This window comes from Meleagris gallopavo, chromosome 1 (assembly GCF_905368555.1).
Source record: "Meleagris gallopavo chromosome 1, MGAL_WU_HG_1.1, whole genome shotgun sequence".
Taxonomy (NCBI): Eukaryota; Metazoa; Chordata; class Aves; order Galliformes; family Phasianidae; genus Meleagris; species Meleagris gallopavo.
The window spans coordinates 48269088-48283303 of NC_139404.1; the positions used below are offsets into that span (position 1 = coordinate 48269088).

The following is a 14216-nucleotide window of genomic DNA, read 5'->3' on the forward strand; positions in this document are numbered from 1 at the left end:
GAAAGTTATCTGGATTCAGAACACATCAGAAAGCAGACTCCATTTGCAGAACAATTTAAAGAGCTAAAAAAAAAAAAAGACAGTACCAAAAAAGAGAGTACCAAAAAAGAAGAACTTTTTGATCTCTAATGAAGAGAGAGAAATTGCAAGTGTGAAACATATTTATTAATGATGTTTGATTATATTTGGAAGACAATTTTGCCAAAGGAAGCAAGTAATGAGACAAGGAAGATTTGTCATCAGGCCAGTATGTGCATGTCCAGAGTAGCAAGGAATGTCTAAGCATGCCCAGTGTGCATGTTCACTCTAAAAAAGTGAAGCAGCTTATGGTGTAGATGTTACAGACTAGAGAAGGAGTAGGAGGATTTATTTAAGGGTCACGCAGATTGGAAAGCCCAAATCCTGTGAGTGAAGAGACAGTAGAACCTGTGTTAGTCTCATGAATGCAAGAGGAATGTGATAGATTTCCAAGCTGCATGTGCACTTGAAAGAGGAAATAAAACCAACTATTAGCAGCACTGCAATTAGCCAGTGGCAAGAAATAGTAAGTAAGGAGCATGAGTTAGGTTTGCTCATGACAAAATTTCAGTCTTGAGAGTGAATGAGGTGTCTCTGCAGAAGAGTGGAGCAGCAGCTGGTCTAACAGCTGTCTCACAAAGAAGTCAGTAAAGGACTATGACCTAGTTACATTATACATTAGAATACGGTTCTGTATGCCTATCCTCTTTGTGGGATTTCTTTTAACTCAGTAATAACAGTATTATTGTACACTAAGTTGATCAATATTTGTTTGCATTTTGAAAGAATTAGTTCACTGAGTACTTGAAAATTTAGCTTAATTTTCCCAGTTGTGGATGGAGGCTAGGTGCAGGCTTTCTCAAACAACTCTTAAATCTGAACACAGTCCTTGCTGCTGCCAATGAAGACCTGGACAAGTGATTATATCAGTCGTCCTGAAATATCCATACATTCGAACTTGCAGAACTTGATTTCTGATAACCTAGCTACTGAAAGACTTTCACAGGACACTAAAATGAATGTAACATGCATCAGGAACATTTCCTTGCCCATTACCATTGACTCTAATTTTGCATTCTTTTCCCTCTTTTTAACTTAGATATTTGTAAATTAATGGTACTGCTAAGTCTGAACTACTCTTTCCCAAAACTAGATGATGACTCAAAAAAAAATCAAAGACGTTTGAGTAAGTATGATGTACTTTCTTGCTGCCTTGTCTCATCTAATGAATGAATCCTGATGTTCTGGTGATGAGCCACTTCAACAAAATATAATAACTCATTCCTTTCCATTACATTAACTCTTATGAACTGCTGAAATCAGACTGAACATATTTACAGAAGCTGCAGAATCAAAATCACAAATAATAAAAGCAGCTATTAGAACAGCAATATATAGCCCACGCACCCAATAATGATTTAGAAGAAAAAGCTTCTGGGAGAATACAGTTTCCTTAATCAATGGAAAACTCTTAGTTTGGAAAATAGGATTTTTTTTTTTTTTCTTTCAAGTTACAATGAATCCAGACTTACAGAGAACTTTCTGGGTTTCAGGCCAAGTAGCTTTATTGTTCTCTTACTAAGCTCGCTGCTGTGTGTCACCATGCCCAGCACTAGGAAGCCTACACCTAGAAGTGCTAAAAGTACTTTCATCTGGTTTATCTTAATGCTATTCTAATTGAACAGTTTTTCTAAAATGATAAGATGCAGTGTTAGGACATAGGCCAAAGTTAAAACGAGGAACCAGACTGTGGCTATGAAGCCAGTCAAACAGAGCAGTGAGGTCACCATCACATCTCAGAACAGCCAGAAAACACAAGGTAATGCTAACACACAGGCAGGCTGTAACTGCTGTGAACGATTATAAGAATGCAGTTTGCTTTGGATTTGTTTTGCAAGTCAAAATCAGGAAGAAAGAGTATTCGTCTTTCCTTTTTCCATCTGTATGGGGGATGTTTGTAAAATTATCGTATTTACGAGGATTTTGTCTCCCTCTTCCCAAAGATAAGGAGTAGATGGACTTTTATTTTCTCTACCCTGTCTTATTTGATGCAGTTCTGGGGACCATCTGTCACACAGCACAAAGACCTGAACAGTTTTGTGTAAAGGAAACAGGTATTTCTAATCTCTCCTACATCCAATTATATATTAAGGAGTTGATTATGTGAAATACTGTATTTCCTTGGATAAGAGCACAAATTTGCTATAAAGTAAGATGATGAGCCTGGCCTAGATGTTAGTCTCAAATGTTACTCGGGAAAGATGCTGTTAGGCTGGCCAGCTGCTGCTCTAGATGTTTTAGCAAATGTGAGGCAGATCTTTCAGAATGACTCAGAAAGGCAATGTTTAAACTTGGTAACTGTCACTAGGAAAATCTCAAACCTGACTGTCTTTATGGTGGTTATAACATTGCAATATAAAATAATTCATGGGATTCTGGGCACTGGTATTGTCTGTGCTGTTAGCCATTCAAAAACAATGTCACAACATGCACGAAATTGGGTTTAATGGATGCACTGTGTGAGGAGATTCTTTTTCTGACAGAAGATAAACTACTAAAGTTAATTTGACAGACTTGAACAAAGTCTGAATTGCCAACTTTTAAATATCAGTTGTTCTCATGTCACGCTGCTGAATTTTTGTTGTTCTCTTTTGAAGCTGCTGATTTGTGATGCCTAGTACAAGTGAACTACTATATGTTGTGCACAACACTTTGTAGCCTTAAGTGTCGCAATAAGTCTAGGCAGTTTTTGTATAAGGTTGACTTCTATAACACTGTGGAAGAGGTGAGAAGAAGAGGAGAAAGGGCAAGAAAACTCAATAAAAACCTGATTCACAGGAAGATTGCCTCCACATTGATATCCTTCAAACATGCTCTTTGTTCATCACACAGTGAAAAAAGCACCAGTTCAAGGACCTACCAGAGACAGCACTTTATATGAAAACCTGTGAATGTGCTACTTACAGCTACAGTATTGTAGAAGGCTGCGGTGGGGGAGAAAATTGTGGATTTACCTTTGGTGTCTTGGCAGTGTCTGGTGTAGAAGGTCTCTTTGCGTAGGATGATCTCCTGGGCAATGATCCCATAGCTATACACATCACCCTTCTGAGATACGTCAGCATGACGGAGATGCTCAGGAGCTGTCCACAGGTCTGAAAATCCAGATGACAGTAGGAAAAAAGGTAAATGGGTACAGGAGAAAAGTAATTGAAAAGGGTGATCCTTCTCAAAACTGTCCATTGGCCATTTTCCATTTACTCTTTTCATACCGAACATGGAGCTCACTGGTACTGTTTATTTCTTCATTCAGTAGTTATTTGGATAAGCTGATATCAATGGAGTTAGATAAAACTATGATGTGGTAGTCTGCAATTGTCTGGGATTTGATAACAGTGCTATTTTTCACTGTTGGTACAGTCCCTCACACCTCCAGAAAAGTTGTGTTTGTTGGCAGTGAACTTGCTTCTCTTAAACTACCTCACATGGACTTCTTAGAAATAGCCCATGCAACTGTATAAGACCAAGGAATGCCAGTGCTAAGAAAAAATAAAAACTAAAAAATGCAGAGACATAAATTCTTGAACCAGATGCATAAAGTGTGTTATTCAAGATGTCATATGAGAAGGCTGTAATATTTCCTGGTAGCCTTGGTATCATGACTGTATAGAAATAATCCCCTAGTGCTTTTGAGCTTGACATAAATACTACCCTGTGTGTAACCACTTTCTTTCTACAGAAATTATTATTCTGTACTTTTAGGTCACCAAGCCCCACTGTACTTCAAAACTAGAATACTGCTACGGTATGACTGTTTTATATGACATGCTGATGATGTATCATAACGGACAGATAGCGACCCTGAAAACAGTGTTTTGAATATCAAGCTGCAACATCAGCCACAATGAATCTGTAGATATCTTGTGAAGCAGTAAGTTTTCTCCAAGGAAAGAAGTCTAGGGGCCAGAAATTTTGAGGATGATTGCCAAAGTATTTAAGAGCAGCATGAGAAGATAAATTCATTAAAATTCAATCATAATATAAATTTAAGTGTAACATGCAAAATAATGAATTAACAGAACATTTTCATTCAGTGCACATTTCTTACTCTTCTTATGTTCTTATTGCTACTCTTGACTTTCTTTGTGTCTCAATGTCATTTCTTTCTCTCAATCCATTTGCAAGCACAGGTTCTTCTCAGATAATATACAACAGTTACTGTGCAGTATTGTGGTTATTAAACTCCAAACTCCGCTAAACAGATTCAGATGACATAATTTCAGAAAGGCTTTGCACTCAAGATCAAGAAAATAGGAGATGTGTAGAAAGGAGTGCTCTGTTCTACGGAATTGTCCTATGATTATTAGATGAAATAAAAAATGTAAACAAAAGCTGTGAAAACTAACCTGAGCTCATTGAACTGATACTGTTATATTCTGAATGAGAAACATTGTTATCATTACATATCATTACTAATTTTTAAGGATGATCAGAGTGTTAATATTTAAATTAAATTACACAGCACTGTGATAACACATATAATTGATCAATGACAAGACAAGTACCCAGTGGTACTTAACTTCTATTTCTTTTTTCACACAATTCCACCATTACTGCTTACAGGAGCTTTTTGCATGAAGTCCTATGGGAGATTTTTGCATGAAGTCTTTGGATCTTGAAAATATTTGTTGCATCTCAGTCACAAGGGAAGTCTCCTTGTTTTTCCAAGCATAATTTAAAAATTTATCTTCCATTTCCTGCTCACCAACACTGCCTAGTTTCTCTCTCTACTTGCTAATAATTTTTATTGTGTTATTTATGAAGGAGTTTTAATATATAATTTGTATGATGGCTGCTACATGAAACAAAGTTGTACTGTATGTTTTGTACTGTGTACAAAATTGGATATTGTTTTTACCTTTCCTTTGAGGCAGAATTGAATTACAGCCAAAATCAGTGATCTTCACAACCATGCGATTGTCCACTACACAGTTCGTGGATTTGAGCCGACCATGGACTTCTGTTTTGCTTGAGTGCAGGTAAGACATTCCCTGTGGTTGATAATAGGGAGAAGACAAGGCTAAACATGAGACTCTCAGCAGTTGCTAGAGTCAAAGAATATGAAATGTTAGCATAATATGTGTCTAAGCAATAAAAAATTGTTATCAACAATTCTCTGTCATGGAAGGAGAGAAGTATTTTACAGAGAAGAATTTCCAAGATCACAGAAGCAGTCAATGTTAAGAAATGAGGATGGATTATTAGAAGGATCATGTCTTAACTAATGATTATCTTTCCTATTGGTTAACAAAAGCCTGATAAAGCATCTTGAGTTTTGATGAGATCAGATTGCCACTAGGCATTAGAGGAATTTATTTCCTCCTACAGAAGTGTTGATTTCATTTGCAGTAAATATTTTTTTGTTAAATCTAGTACAGATTTGTTGGAACGTCAAACAAAAAAATGTCTCCAACTACATATCTAACCAATGGTTACTGAAGATGAGAATAATTGCTCTTTACGTCTGTATCATCTTTGAAGATTACCATTCACCAGGAACTCCATTCAGAAACATTTCAGTAGATCCTTCTCAGCAAAGCAGCAGGCAGCATAGGGTCAATGCAGATTAGGTGATACACTATCACTTACATGAGGCAAGTGGTCAGAGTAGAAACCTAAAGGTCACTTCTGATCTGACTGCTAATGGCTTTCTCTGCACTAGTGAATATGTATCAATTATCCATGAGCTAAACTAGGAAGCGAGCGCAATGAAGATTGGCCAGTATAGTTTCAGCTGTATTTCCTGATATTCAGATTCCTGACTACAACACACACATGCATACAAAGGTGTGTAGTTTGCTATTTTTTACTTACCACCTCTGAATTTTGTTCATTTAGTATTAGAGAGTCAAATGTGGTATAATACATGCCAAGTGGCCAGCACTGAGGCATAGCAGGAAAAAACATTAGTAAGTGGGTGTAAACTGAGGAAGAGTATAGGTATGCTAATTTACACTTTCTTGCTAATATTTATTCTGTTACATCTCTCTCTTCTACAATACTTCAGCTCACATCTACTTTTAGCCAATTGCTGGTGTTTTTTCTTCCTATAGTCTTCCTTTCTGTAGTTCAGTAAATAAGGCATAATCTACTTAGGTTGCTCCAAAAGTAATGCCTCCTATTTATTTGCATGGAAACTACAACAGATAAAAAGATCAGAATAACCCTATTTGATAAAACAAATTATCATCTGCAAAACAGCGCTTTTCAACATAGTCACCACCACTACCAGTGCGTTTTCACCAACATTCACAAAATGGGTGCCACTTTTCCCTATGGATGAAGTCAGTGACACACCTTTGCTTCACACGCACTTCCATGTCAGACGCCATTTTGTCAGCCAGTTCCTCTGCTGCCCTCTGCCACTTAGCAACAACATGTAACAGTGTGTTGGTGGAAAGGTTCAACCACCAACATCTGCCTCTGACACAGTGGGCCAACATAATAAAATAGGAGGCATTACTTTCAAAGCAGCTCTTGTATAATCTGTGGAAGTCAGAACAGACATGTTTTATCTGTTTAATTTCTTCTGTGAATGGTCTTCTACTGAAATTCCTACATGTGCAACTCATCCCCCTGGATGGTAACTGATTGAATTTAAACAAGATTACAGAGCTTATGTGGGCAGGCATACACTATATGACATGCTGGGTTTTCTCTCCTTCCGCACCCATCTTTTCTTGAGAATCGACCAGCAAGTGCTACAGGAGTTCACCAAGACACAAGTTGAGTTTGAAGCACAGCACATGTATGTCTGAGGCACAGGCAGCATGCAAGACATGCAATCCCTTGAGAATGTGGTTGGACTGGTTATCCTGGGCCTGTCTAGATCCTGCCAAAATTTACAGAGACTGTGCTCAGGCTATATCCAAGAAACATGCTTCTTGATTAAGCAGTTTTTATCATGCAACCCAGCTGACATTATCCAGGATGTTTTGTCTGCTTCAGAGCCTATTTCCTCCAGCTATGCCATCTTCCTTCCCTTGCTTATATCATCCAGGACATATACCCCCTTTCTATAGCAGAATTCCTAATCAGTTTCAGCATCAAATCAGAGGCAAAGGTAATTTTGATTTCCTTATACCAGAGCTTCCTTGTTAATGATTTCTGAATGAAGAAGTCTCACAGATGTGCCTGATAATATTTTCCTCTTTCCTTCTAATCATCTTCTATACCTATCTGAAAACAACAACAACAACAACAACAACAACAACAACAACAAAATAACAGCCTGGAGAGTTGTTAGAGGGCTTGAGAAGAGCATACATTGGCATGAGGGAAACAGGAGCTGAAGAGTCATGATATAATTTAAGTAAAGTGAGAAGACGTTCAAGTGGGAAGCTATATTAGTGAAAAGCAGTAAAAGAAGCGCATGATAATGTCTAGGTCCCAGAGATTGCACCACAGCATCAGGTGGAGAGGAGGCAGGAATAGGAAAAGGAGAAATTGGCAGATCATCCAAATGACCATAAATTGCCGCATATTCCTAAGTTTGAATTTTCAGGAAGGTTTTTTTGAACCAACTCTAACATTGCTAATATAATAATGCTCTGGAGCCTTTCCAGAATGGATACAGTGTTCCACCCAACCCCAGACTCCACCTCCTCATTACCAATGGTGCAGTGAACAAATGGTTCTGAAGTCCTGGTCACACCTAGTGTAGTCACTGGACATTTGGTCACTCCCTTCAGAGGGACTGCAGTTTTCCATGTCTCTCATAAACAGAGCCACTACCTATCACCATTTTCTTAGGTAGTATCTGAAGATGAACTGCAAAGGGTTAAAAAATGCCCTGCTCTTTTGATATGCTAAAAGGAAGAAGGGAAATTGCACTGCTGCTGTTTAAAACGAAGCTTAATGCTGAACACTAATTGAACCTGAAAGTCATTAACAAGGCCAACAAGCTGTGACAATTTGGGTTAAGGAGGTTCTAATAAAGAGCAAGATTTTCAGTATCTCTTTAGAACAGTGGAGTCATACATTGTGGAGACCAAGGCAGAACTGAAGTGTGTAGGGAAATGGAAAAACTTCCAATAACAGTTGTGCACTACCAAAAAGTTAGCAAAAAGTGTTGTGGATTACCTGCAGAGATATAATGTATGTGATTTACAAAGTTTTCTTAATTACCAGCTAATCAGATGCAATCTGTAGTGTAGAATAGAATTTGCTTTATTATGAATTTCTGTTTTTCCCTCTCTAGCTGACTGAAATGGCTAGTCCTAGTGAGAAATGAGAGTCTCTAGAGAGTGGGAAAATCAAAATAAAATGCAGAATAAACAGAGCTTGTTTTGAAAAAGAACTTGATCTTTGTTTTGGATACAAATTGAAATAATTCCGTCATTTTGAAAGAAAACAGTTTTCCTTTACATGTCTTACCTGAGGGCCAGACAGCACAGTCTGATTTACAGGGCTCATGACTGCCCAAGACCTACTAGTCAGAGCCACAATCATCAAATCGTAACCTTCTGATCTTTGGGTCACATGTCTTTTTGGGGCATATTTTATTACTCATATATATACCCCAAAGCCAAATCTGGTCCCCATTTACTCCTTCAGTTTGAGAGCCACAGGATTTCCTGGCCTCCTGGAGGCCAGAAGAAAGAGTGGAAGGGCATCAAGGAAAGGAAAAAACAGTAGTAGCTGCTTTTCTCCAGAGGATCCATATTGCAAGAAAGGACAGGCTGATTAATATTGCATGGTCAACAGTCCACTTACCTTGGCAATATCATACATGACAGAGATTTTAAATTCCCAGTCCATGAATGTGCCATCAGGGTAGGAGATTTTATCATTTAAAACATCCTGTAAGGGAAAAAAAATAATGATTCTAGTCTGCATCAGGGAAAAAGCAGAAGCTGAGATCTGAGTATAACATAGCCTTTCAACCAGGGACTGAGTAAGGCAGACTTGCATGTTAGGAATACATGCATTACACAAGTTGACTCAAAAGACAGAGAAAATTACATATATTTTAGGTTTACAGAGAACTAGAAAAGTGAGGACTCCAGAAAAGAAGGGTTTTGTGTAATTAAAGTAAATTGTGAATTTGCTCTTAAAGCCAAGGTAAATCTAATCAAGCTGTGACAGAAATGAGTAAGGTGTATAAGAGGAAAGGACTGTATGTGTTTTGTGCTCAATCCAGTTACTTCTAAGTAACTTATAAATTCGATGTAGACTGATCTTTTAACATAAATGGACAGTGATTTTTAGTTCCAACCACAATGATTTCCATTGCTAAAAGTCAGTCTCCATGAGTTTACAAGAAAATAACTGGATATAGACCTGCTATTTTGCTGCCTTGTTGTGAGTTTCATGTGAGTTCCAGAGCCTGCTGCTACTGATGAGAGTCTTTGTATGGTCTAAGAAGCTTGCAGAAAATCTGACACCACCATGATTAGCTCTGAAATAATACTGGTAGTAATAAAGTCTAAATCTTTCCTTCCTCTTGCCAGGTAACAATTTACTGTTTCCCTTTATAAATAAGAACGAAGGGCTTACAACACAGGATTTACTATATTCCAGTCTTAAACTGTTTGCCCCTTATTAATATTATATTATTTTCTCTGTGTTTTCAAACTCTGGGGACACTGCAGAAGCTGCAAGAGCATCAAAAGAGACAACAGCTATGTCTTGGAAAATAAAGAAAACATTATATACTATATCCTCCCAGTGGGGAAAATAATAGATATTGGCTGTTGCTGTTGTCTGGGTAGAGATCTTGCCTATATTCCCTTGCTCACACCTCACTGCATCCTCTGGCTACTGAGAACCACCAGTCTGATGGCAGCCACAGGCAGGAAATTTGGGAGAGGTGAGCAAGGGGGAAGGAATTCAATATCAGAAACTTGCCACCATTTGCTTGGTGCAGTGCTGCAGCATGAGGACCACACACAGCAAGATATCTGTTTTCTTACTACAATAATCTGGGGAACGAAAACTGCAAAATTCTTTACCCGCAGGGAACCTCTTTCGCAGTACTCGATCACTGCAAAGATCATGGTGTCCATCTTCACTGTGCCATAGAACTTTGTCAGGTTGTAATAATCAATCTGCAGGAGCTAGAACAGCAATATTACATCTATTTTTAAAAGCAGTTGTTGTTAGTGTAGAAACACAGGTCGATGACGCTTGTGTGACTTTTTATCTCAGGCTCTGATAAGATGTAGGAGTTCCCTTTGAACCAGTGTATATTAAGGCACAGAGTGAAGTACTTGAAGGCATTTGTCATTCCAGAGCCATCCAGATTAGTGAGTTAAAACTGGATGCTGCTGGATACTGCAAGATCATTCCAAAGACGACTACAATCTCTCTTATTGCTTCTCTAGTCAAATCTCACAGCTAATAAAAATAGCCATTAGGAGAGAGATAATGTTGTTAATCAATCAGCAAATAAGCAGGTAATAAAATTGTAATGATGCTGCATGATGTTATGAACTTTGTCCATATATACGAACAACTGTAGTTTACTTCAGAATATTTTTAGAGATTAGTGAATTCACATTATAGCTCTGTTGTGTAAAAAGGAAAACTTGGCATTCAAAATAATGCAGTATTGTAGCCAAGTTCATCCCTAATGTTAGAATTATCAGTATGCACTAGTCAGCAGAGAGCTACTTATATTGAAAGATCTGCATTTGGCATTCAGTAATGAGATTTAACTACAATATTCCACTACAAATGAATTAGCACATGAGCAGAGTGCATAGTCTTTCAGCACTGGCTATAAAAATGTATTTAGCAGGGTCTTATGACAGTGCATGAATTAATTCATTCACCTCAGTTTCACTGGCTTCAGCTGATGATGTGATTACACTAGCAAAGACAGAGGTCATCAAGCAATATGCTTTGATGAACACATCACCTGTCCACCTCACAAACATATATATGCATAAGCATATATATGGCTGATGGAGCTGGCAATGGAGGGCAATGACTTCACTCATTGGATTCATACCATCCTGCTGAGTCCAGTTGCTATGTACAATAATTACCTTGTTCAGTTCTATTTTTTGCTTCTCTGTGAAATTACCGTCATTGTTTTTGAGATCCTTCAGGATCACCACCTGAAGAAAAAATACCAGTGGAAAGAAATTGTAGTGATTAATTCTTCTCTTCCAAGAAATGCTAAATAAATATCTCAGAAACACCTTGCTTTGCTGTCTCAGTTAGTCAGCTAAGTAAGCAATGGGGTTAAATTTCCCTCAAAGGATTTACCATGTAGACAGGAATGGCATTCAAGGCCAGGCTGGATGTGGCTCTGGGCAGCCTGGTCTAGTGGTTGGCAACCCTGCCCACAGCAGGGGAATTGAAACTAGGTGATCACTGTGGTCCTTTTCAACCCAGGCTATTTTATGATTCTATGATTCTGTGATGCGTATTGTACCTCAACATGAACATACCTCAGTCAGGCAGAGAGCAAGCTCAACTGAGTATACAAGAAATGCACGGAAATGGCCTGTTCTCCACTGATACCTTAATCTCCATGGTATCAAACTGCATGTATTTGACTTCTGTGCTTTCTGTTTCCACTTCTGTGCTTTTGAACTAGGCCAGGGTTCATGGTGTCTAATGTTTTGCCTCCTGGCAGTAAGCAAAGTGCAAAGCACCCGATATGGCACATTCCTTGCATGAACCCAAGCCATTTTGCAAGGTCAGAGGCAGAGTTGCTTCCTGAACTCCAGAGAGGATGTCTCCCACAGAGCTTTCCTGAGCAGAGGAAGGAGCATGGACTCTCAGTTTACCTTCTTGTCATATTTGCCCTGGCGCAGTCTCTGGGTGGTGTCACGTCTCTTATCTTCATCAATCTGAGAACAAAGAAGGATCATTAACTTGCAATTATCACCTACTCCCCACTCGGGCTCAGAGAGGGAAGTCTTGCCAGTGTGTGCCATACAGAGAAGCACAAGCCTCTCTGAAGGGAGTGCCATCACATGTCGCAGGAGGTGTGGGCAGCCAGGCCGCTCCCACAACTGCCATGGCCTCCACTTGCTGCTCCTGTGCTCCTGGGAGTTAGAGGAGTGGGGCAAAGCACAGAGAAATCGTCTGTGGTGTGGAAGAGACTGGCAATCAGTCCTCAGCCTCTTTCCCCTTCATAAGACAAGCATAACTGTTGGGAAATTTATTCTATTAGGGAGTGGTAAAAGGGGGAATAATCAATATAGCAAGTGAGAGTTAAAAAAATAAACCACAATAATGTTAACAGATCCCATTCCTATCACAGCCATAGCCTGTGTTTTAGTCAGAGAAAGCCAGTGTCCCAGCATTGATGGTCCTCAGGAGACAAAATCCAAGATCCATCTTTGGTTATCACACTTCTCTTACCTTCAGACTGACATGGTTTGTCTCACTGGTCTCCAGAGGCAAGATTTTCTCAGGCGATATATGGGACCATTTCTTCCGCCGACGCTCATTATCTCTCCTGTACTTCCTGCAAAACAAGCAAACTTCAGGATATCCTCCCAGAGAACTGAAACTCATGACAGAAGATTAGGACAGGGAAGCTTTGGGATGATGCAAGGATGGAGTGTCAGGGTGACAAGGCTTTAGCACATGCCCCATGTCTCTCATAGTCTTCCAGTTTGAGGCTGCTCTTATTCCCATAACTTTGGGAGAGAATAAATGCTGTCTCAATTCCATAGACAAAGTAAAAGAATAGAAAAGATTTAGCAGAACAACTGCTAGGCCATTACCAGAGATTAAGAGAGGTCAGAACAATTTAAGGTGCAAATGGCTTTCTTCATTCTATACGGTTTTCTTCTGTAGGTTATTGAATGTACTATAAAGGGAGGTGCCTCAAACAACTATTAGCCAAATGAAGTCCTGGCATCAAGACTGGATGTTAATAATATATGTGAGTACAGTGCCAGGAGAAGAGACAACAACAGTAGTGGATAAGACCCCTTTTTGTGGACATCTCTTATTTCTGCATATTTTGAAAGAGCCCTTGGAACTGGAAAAAAAGGAAACTGCTGTCTCTCTTCTAGAATTTCAGAGAAAACACTACCTTCCCTTATAGAAAAGCTGCAATTAGACTTGTACTCATCAAATTATCTGTTTACCCATGCAAGTACTTCCTCTATTTAAAAAAAAAAAAAAGAAGAAGAAGAAGAAAGAAAACACATGATTTAAGAATGTCTGGAGAGACAGTGTGTTGGGAATCCCAACACATGATGACTGCTGGCAAGTGCTCCAAATGGGAGAAATTATTGTATTAACTAATAACAAAATATTCTCTTTTCTGACTCATTTTTACTTATATGTGTATATGAAAGGGAGTACTGATAATTGCTGTAAGAACAATATTTCTCAGTTCAATCTCTAAAACTGTTGTCATTACTCATCAGAATGCACTGCAATTCCAACTGTTACCAGTTAGTGATTAAGGATGCATCAAATTGAACTAAAATCTACTGAGTCTAATAATTAGTTATGTGGGGTTTTTTGCTATTTTCCTCAGCACTCAGAACTATAAAGGGAAGTGTGTAGTTCTGACTATGAAGCATCCTAGAAACCTGGGAGATAAACAGACTAATGAGGCATTTTCTTCATTTTCATAATTGAGTCTCTCTTATTACCTTGTTAGGGGACAATCTGCTGGAGCACTTCTAGTTGAGATGGTTGCTATTATTTCTATACTAAGAAGGTAAGTTCTCTAGAAGTAAACACGAAGAAATTATTCTAAAATATCCTCAGAAATTTCTATATTTGATGGTCGAGGATATTACAATGATATGTATACAGTAAGAATCTAAAAATATGAACAGAATGTTTAGTTTTTATACATCTGCAAATATAGAAGAGTACAGAACCTTTATAACATGCTCAAACTGTGTCCAGGCAAAATTTGGTTAATTTTCATGACCATATACTAACAACTTTACTTTTCTGTTTATGTCAGTGCTTATGTGGGAATAGTCAGCTCTTCCATTTCTTGAGCACAATTGCCTGTGTAAGAGTTGTATACCTTCATCTTTGAGTTTTCAGCATGAAAAGCTTTAGTCCACAAGGCAGATTGGTCCACTTCAAATAAGTGAACCTGAGCATCTGTTTCTAATCAGGTTTTGTTAGGACCTGATTTTCTCACTTTGTCTGAAGTTCTCTACTGTGTAAATAAGAGGGGTCCTGAGCTACCAAAACCAGAT

At 38.5% G+C, this 14216-nt stretch overlaps 1 protein-coding gene across 1 annotated transcript in view; it reads right to left on the bottom strand.

The window, feature by feature from the left end:
- The window catches only part of GUCY2C (guanylate cyclase 2C), a 43960-nt gene that overhangs the window by 11113 nt on the left and 18631 nt on the right, over positions 1–14216 (bottom strand). Inside the window, exons 12-18 of the mRNA XM_010710096.4 lie at positions 12397–12502; positions 11817–11879; positions 11067–11138; positions 10029–10133; positions 8791–8877; positions 4934–5066; positions 3033–3170 (exon numbers count right to left, since the gene is read on the bottom strand). Coding sequence (XP_010708398.1) covers positions 3033–3170; positions 4934–5066; positions 8791–8877; positions 10029–10133; positions 11067–11138; positions 11817–11879; positions 12397–12502 — 704 coding nt within the window. The remainder of the gene's footprint in view (positions 1–3032; positions 3171–4933; positions 5067–8790; positions 8878–10028; positions 10134–11066; positions 11139–11816; positions 11880–12396; positions 12503–14216) is intronic.